Source organism: Limulus polyphemus, unplaced genomic scaffold, assembly GCF_000517525.1.
Source record: "Limulus polyphemus unplaced genomic scaffold, Limulus_polyphemus-2.1.2 Scaffold3287, whole genome shotgun sequence".
Lineage (NCBI taxonomy): Eukaryota > Metazoa > Arthropoda > Merostomata > Xiphosura > Limulidae > Limulus > Limulus polyphemus.
In genome coordinates, this window is record NW_013668897.1 from 32,345 (window position 1) to 40,018 (window position 7,674).

Genomic DNA, 7,674 nt, shown 5'->3' on the forward strand with positions numbered 1-7,674 from the left:
TGCTCAGTTGTTTCCTTGCCGTGTTTCCTGATCTGCACGATGATCCTGTTGACTGTCGAAATCGGGATTCCCAAATTCTGAGAAAATTGCTGCTGACTTATTCCATCATCTTCTTTTCCAACTATCCTTCCTCTAACAAAATCTGACAATTCGAGAGAACCTTGAGTTCTAGGCATGTTGTAGCACAAGATAATTAGTGTGTGGACCATTTCCATTTATATAGTGCTCTGTGAACACAAATTAGTTAGCATAAATCAGTTAAATGACAAAAAATTAGGTGTCTATTTACTTGTGACCACTCAGCGTATATTACTAAAAAAGTAGTTTCTGATACCCATATTACACCAATACACACACTGAACACAAATTTACATGTAGTTATGATAATGTCTGATACATAGTACAAAGTATTAAACAAACAAAATGATGCTGGATTCTCTCATTAATTACAATTACACACAGCATTCTTAAAATGTAGTTAAGAGTTTTTACCAATAAAGAATCACACAGTCAACATTATAATGGCACACAGCTTTCTTAAAATAAGGTTAAAGAGTTTTTACCCAAAGAGGATCCCACAGTTAACATTATAATGACACCAGCTTTCTCAAAATACGGTTAAAAGTTTTTATCCACTGATTATCACACAGTCAACATTGTAATGACACATAGCTTTCTTAAAATAAGGTTAAGAGTTTTTACCCATAGAGTATCCCACAGTCAACAACGTAAACTAATTTTAATTAAATCTACTCTCCTGAACTCTTGCAGTAACTTTATATGCTGGCTATCTGGTTACAAACCCCTTATAAAAAACTGGTTTTTTACTTTGTTTATTTAATACCTGATATACAATTGATTTTTCTCTCCCATCTCTTTGTATTGTATTTTTATAGCAATAAGTGTTGTTATTTCTTAAACATTACTTTTTAACAAGGAAGATCACAGAAATTCAGCGTTTATGTTTATTATCATTAAGCCTAATTTCATACTGTTGATCACCATAGTTACTGTTACTGATTTAAATTTTGAAAACAGTGATTAATATACTCTAGTCATTTCAAAGCTTACATTTCATGACTGGCCTAACACATAACACAAAACTCCCTCTTAAATTGAAATTCTTTTTGCCCCAAAATATTTAACCAGAGTCTGAACATTGCTAATGGCTTGAATTTCAGATATCTGTTACGTAATATACCTTGACTGTCAGATTAACAATGGTCACATGATACATGATCACAGACAGGTGTGTGTTTATTCATAGACTTGGATTTTATGAGGTTGTTTGCAAGGAGGTACGAGTTGGTTTTTAAGAAATTGTCAATTTTTACTAAAGTTATCATTTTCAATTTTCCAAAAAGTTTAATGTCTAGAGCATAAAAAAAGGTCGTTTCAAGACAATCTATGCACATACAAACACTGTATGTTTGACAAATGATATGCAGAATAGTTGTAGTTTTACAGCCACACCTAAAATATTCTACAATTAACAACTTACTAAAAGCTTCAAAAAACATATTGTACAGGCTGTCAGTGAATAGTGAATCAGGCAACTCTCTCAAATATAACTTCAAAAGACCAGTCACTGTGTGAATATCAACTTCCTTGAGTAATTGTTCTGCCTCATAGAGATCTAAATGGGAAAAAGAGCTCATTGAACATTTTAAATTTCTTAACCACCAGTATATGTGATTATTAACTTCTAAACTTATAGTAAAGCTATATATTTAGGAACTATAAAATCTGGAATTTTCTTATGCTGATAGCATTAAATGAAAAAGAGAAGTTTTTGGAATACACCATGGTAGAATTAAATAAAACAAAGATGCTTTCAGAATAAACAATAGCAGAATTAAACATAATGGAGAAGCTTTTAAAATAAATAACAGCAAAATTAAGTAAAAAAGATAATATTTTAGAACATACAACAACAGTAATAAGAAACAGAGAAGCTTTTAGAATATACAATGACAGTACTAAAAAAGTTTTCCCAATACACAGCAGTAGAATTAAACATTAATTTGTAAAATGTGAACAAACTAGAGTACCATAAAAGCTATTAAAATATATAAAATACCTACATTTCCTTTATACATATGTAATTTAACATAACTGCAAAATACATTAAACAAAATAGAGAAGCTGTTAAAACATACAGTAAGAACATTATTATTAAAACAAAATACACATTGAAGAGAATGAAGAAACAATGTTTTTAAATGTGTACAAGACAACACAGAGAGAAAATATTTTATTTCTCTGATTATCAACTTATTTACATACCATTCACTACTGGTGGGGTCTTAATTTCAAGTAATTTTACATACTTACCTGTTACAACATTCGGTGTAAAAAAATTACTTAAAAATCACTCACTTTCTAAGTAGTATAAATAGGAATAATTAGTTTAATTAATTACAATATAGGAAGAATTTTTTGTGTGTCTTGTATTTTATAATATACCCTGAAACCAATAATCATGAACTCACAAGCAACTTGCTGCATAATTAGTTACAAAAAACATGTATAAAAAGTAGAAAGGGTCCATATATTGGTAATTCTAGGGTAAAAACATAACACAAAAATCAAACATCTTTAATATACTTAAAATTGGAAATATTAAGTTTTAAAACACTTGCTTGTTTCAAATGTCTTTTTGAGCCGCTGAACATCAGATGCTGACCCAGAAACTCTGTAAATTCCTACTTCGTTCATACCCCGTTTCTCAACTTCACGTATACAGCTAGTAATGATAAAGGGTATGGTGTTCTTCTCTTTTCTAAAACAGCAAGATGAAAATTACAATAGAAGGTGAGCTCTGAGCAATTTTAATCCACTGTGTTTAAAAATACACATCAGCTATATAAAGTGATTCTAGCATGACAACAAGCAAAAATTTAAGATTACTAAATTAATTACAATTATTATATATTTACATTCCCCTCTCTTGTTTCGCTATTAAATGTCATAGTTTAATGAATTATTTCAAGGTAAAGTTGTATAATTTCATACTTAAATTCCTAAATTATGAACTTTGTATAAATTTATTCAATCAAGCTAAAGTTATTTAAATAACTTTTAACAGCTAAGAATAGGTATTAACAGCAATACTGATTCTAGATCTAACTATATATTTTTGTATTTGGACATTATAAACATCTAATCTGAACCAATGTTGCATTCAACATACTACGTGACACACAAAAATTGATATTTAGGTGTTTTTTAATATTTACTTTTAAATTAAGAAATTAAATAATGTATAATACTAAAATTTGAATTATAATTTACAAACATAATGATATGGCCTTTGACCCGTGACCATAGGAAGACCTGACTCAGTTGGGTTAATTGGGTCAAATTGCTAGAATATATACTTATGTATATAATCATAACTTCAAAATTAAATTAAAATGAATAAAAAAACAAATGAGACTTTTAGAAAATATTTTATCTTACTTGCACACTTGCTGTATCTTAACACCAAACATTCCAACAGTTTTTGACGATGGTATCCGCCTCAGGATCATTTCAGGTGGAACAAACTTGATACTTAACGTGAGCATATACTGGAAATGAATAGGAGTATAAAAATGTGTTTTCATATGATTTTGATAACTGAACTGAAAGAAAATATTTTATGTAGCATGTGAAAAAAAAACTCAAAACAATTAACATTTTCTTAAAGTGACTTTCCTTTTGGAAATTAAAATTGTTTTAGAATCATGAACAAGAAGTTATGATAGAGACCTAACCATCAGTGAAAAAATTCTTTTGATTTGGTTGAATGTTGTTTTCCACCAGATTTCAAAACAAAGTTATTTGCTAATAAGGAATGGGGCTCTCTACAGACCCTACATATGGTACAAATGCTCACCTGGACCTGCTTGAGAGGGTTCACCTAATAATTTTCTTGTACTAATTATACCACTATAACAAACAATGATGATTGAGTTCATACCATTCAAACATTTTAATCCAAAAGTAAGATAAAACATTTTGAGTTAAAAATGGAAATGTTATTGTTAAATAATACCAATATATACAATATAATACAACTTAGAATAATATTTTCATAGAAATCTTCTCAAAAGCAATGAACTGACATAAATTTTGCAATACTTCAAAAGTACAGAATATGTATTTCAGTAAATAATGCCAAGGTATGAAATTTAACATGACATACAGTTGAAAGTTGATTAACTCATTGGTTAATGAATTGTTACACAAGATATTGATCCACAGAAGAGTACTAAAGCATCATCTTATCAGTAGTTCACCAAGCAAGTTGATAATGGTAACAATTTTCATATAAAATAGAATTGTTGATATAAAAAAGACCAACTATGTGTTTAAGCTTAACAAAAAAAAATCTTTACCTCTTGCAGACTGACCGACTTTTCTTGAAGTTTGTCTGTGAGCCATGATCGACTTAGTTCAAGAGCCGCCTTACCCCGAAGGATATTTCCCTGACTAGGATGGTCTTCATAACACAAAATTCTCAGAGTCTGTGACCCCTCCAACTCAATAACAAAATCCTTGAATAATTTGATAAATTTTATCAGATACCTTTTATATCTTAAGATCTTTAAAACCACTTTAAGTTAAAAAAACAAAGCATTAGGAAAGATTAATCACAATAAGGAATTTAAACTATTGTGAATAGAAAGTGAGACAAAAGCCACTGGATACTAAATGTGATAGTCTTAATTACTATGCCTAATATCTGTCTTCTTCCACATCTCCACAAGTTTTTGACTCACTCTCTATTTCAAACATTACAGTTACTCAAATAATCATTGCTCAGTACATTTTTCTTAACAATTGCAAGATATCTTTAAAAAACAAAAATTGTATGATTTCTTGCATTATTTTCCATATATTTGTGTTATCTTTGTCATGATCTGCCTACATTTTGTAGTTTTTTCACAACACACCTAAAGTAGCTTCTTTTAAAATTTTGTTGTTAAAATACATTAAAATGCCAAACAACTGAAGTTACTTATATATATCACCAATGATTCTCATCAGCCAAGTCTATTAAACAAAACAACAACAATACCTGATTAAAATATGGTTCTATGCTATTTTTCAATGTTTTTGTTTTGGCTTTCTTGAAGAAATGTCCATATGAGTCCACCTCTATACAGATGAACACATCTAGGTAAAGAAAGAGTATGCTTGCAAATTACAAAAACATTTAAAATAAATGCTAAGTTTATGTAAGATAAATTAATAGCTTTTGAAGATATGGTGTTTATAACCACTATCTGTCAATTATAACAAACATCACATTTCTAGTTCACCAATCAAAGTGAAAGCAGGTGACATTTTCTACAAAATCAACAGTTCTTCTACTTCACCAATCAACATGAAAGCAGGTGACATTTTATACAAAAGCAACAGTTCTTCTAGTTCAACAATCAACATAAAAAACAAAACAGTTCTTCTACTTCACCAATCAACATGAAAGCAGGTGACATTTTCTACAAAAGCAACAAACATAACAGTTCTTCTTCACCAATCAAAGTGAAATAAGGTGACATTTTATACAAATGCAACAGTTCTTCTAGTTCAACAAGCAACATGAAAGCAGGTGACATTTTGTACAAAACAACAAATATAACAGTTTTTCAAGTTTACTAATTAGCATAAAACCAGGTGACATTTTGCACAAAAGCAAAAAACATAACACTTCCTCTAGTTCACCACTCAATGTGAAATCAGATGACATATCTACAAAAGCAACAAACAACATGAAAGCAGATGACATTTTGTACAAAAGTAACAGTTCTTCTAGTTCAACAATCAACTTGAAAGCAGGTGACATTTTGTACAAAAGGAAGAATTATCACCCGAGCTGGCATTAAAATTACGTATTCCATTGTTCACAACACAAAAGATCTGTATAAACAACAAGCCAATCTATTTGATCCTGGCTTGAGACCATGTGAAAACAGTATCCACTGGAGTTAATCATAAAGTTATAAATAATTTCTGAGTAAAGAATGTTACTTACATAGATCACAACTAAAGATTAACCTAGTAAGGGTAGGAAAAATTAACACTGGTCACCATATTAAAAGTATAAGTATGAAGATAATCATCACAACTATACATATTACACATATATTAATATACATTAGCATGGTTTGATTCCACTATTTCTCTGACAGTTTAACTTAAACTAACTGAACTTGTATGAAACCTATACCTATTGGATGACTTAGACCGTGAAGTCGCTGTGTTACAATATGTAGATCTCCAACAAGAAGGTCTTCATCTTTGTCTAGGAAAGAAAGACACAAAGAAGGTGATTTCCATACAGCATCACATTTAAATATATTATGTTTATTTGTTGTTAAGCACAAAGCTACACAATAAGTTATTTGTACTGAGCCCAACACAGGTATTGAAAACAATTTTTGGTGTTGTAATTCCAGACTTACCATTAAGACACTGGGGGATATATATATATATATATATATGATAAAAAATAATAATAACGTTTTGTACAGTAAAAGATATTAGAATAATAATATTACAAATATAGACAATTGTTATCAAAATGATTATATTATTATCAGATATAAAATTTCAAATGTACAATAATGCAAAACCTTGACTGCCATAAAATCCATTTTTTTGCATTACATATGTGCATCTTCACTGAAACACACAAGTACTCACGAGTTTTTAAGATAAAAACAAAACTCTATGCTAAACAGTTGGTCTCAATAAAATATCTCAGTCAAACTATAACAACACGGTCAATTGCAATACTTACCAGACCTCAACAGGAATGATCCCAGGTTGGTCTCTAAGTACTGTAAATGAAAAATATATAAATATATATATGAAAATATAAAGATTCATACCTTGTTTTTCATGCTTTCCTTCTCTGTTTATGGTTTTATTACTACATTTCTGTGTTTTAACCCTTTTAAGATGTTACAGTTTGTGGTCTGAACTATTACTAATGAAACATAGAAAATGGATTGAGCAAACAAATAAATATGATTGAACAGAGCAGACTGAAACTAACTATGTCAATACTGAGTAAATAAAATGGTTTGAGCAATAATTCATGATTTCTTGAGGTACTGGCTACCTAGAACTCCTATAGGGTTAAACAAAGGAATCTAAAGAAAAGATTAGACAATAAGAACAAAGCAGAGACCTGAAAATTTTTTAAAGTTTCTTTAGATGTTCTATTTATTCCTGAAAATGTTTTCATGTTAAATTATACCTACTTGAAACCTACAGAAATTACTTTTTATGATAAGTCATCATTTAAACTTAGTTAGGTTTATGGAACATGGTAGGAAATGACAAATTATTCTGGCCAATGACTAAATTCTTACTTACTAGCAGAAATGCCACCCATAGGATGGTTATTTGTTCTAGTATTTACTAATCATAGTATTCATAGCTCATCGAAAAAAAATTAGAAAAAAAAAAAGTGAACATTTCCTAAAAGAGGATTTTTTCTGAGAAATACTGAATGAGAAAAAGTTTTGGATTGTGCTGATATAAACTGTAATGTTTTTATATATTAAAATTGGTACACTTTATTGAAAAAAATAAGAGTTTTTTTTAAGAACTCCATTTTGTTAGTACTATATTTACAAATTACATCAATAAAGATATAATCAAACCCTCATGTACAGT

The 7,674-nt window shown here is 29.3% G+C and overlaps 1 protein-coding gene across 1 annotated transcript in view; it reads right to left on the reverse strand.

Moving 5' to 3' along the window:
* The window catches only part of LOC106469071 (active breakpoint cluster region-related protein-like), a 112,056-nt gene that overhangs the window by 16,126 nt on the left and 88,256 nt on the right, over positions 1 to 7,674 (reverse strand). The window contains exons 13-19 of the mRNA XM_022397477.1: positions 6,791 to 6,830; positions 6,218 to 6,292; positions 5,066 to 5,163; positions 4,383 to 4,541; positions 3,463 to 3,572; positions 2,643 to 2,782; positions 1,502 to 1,636 (exon numbers count right to left, since the gene is read on the reverse strand). Coding sequence (XP_022253185.1) covers positions 1,502 to 1,636; positions 2,643 to 2,782; positions 3,463 to 3,572; positions 4,383 to 4,541; positions 5,066 to 5,163; positions 6,218 to 6,292; positions 6,791 to 6,830 — 757 coding nt within the window. The remainder of the gene's footprint in view (positions 1 to 1,501; positions 1,637 to 2,642; positions 2,783 to 3,462; positions 3,573 to 4,382; positions 4,542 to 5,065; positions 5,164 to 6,217; positions 6,293 to 6,790; positions 6,831 to 7,674) is intronic.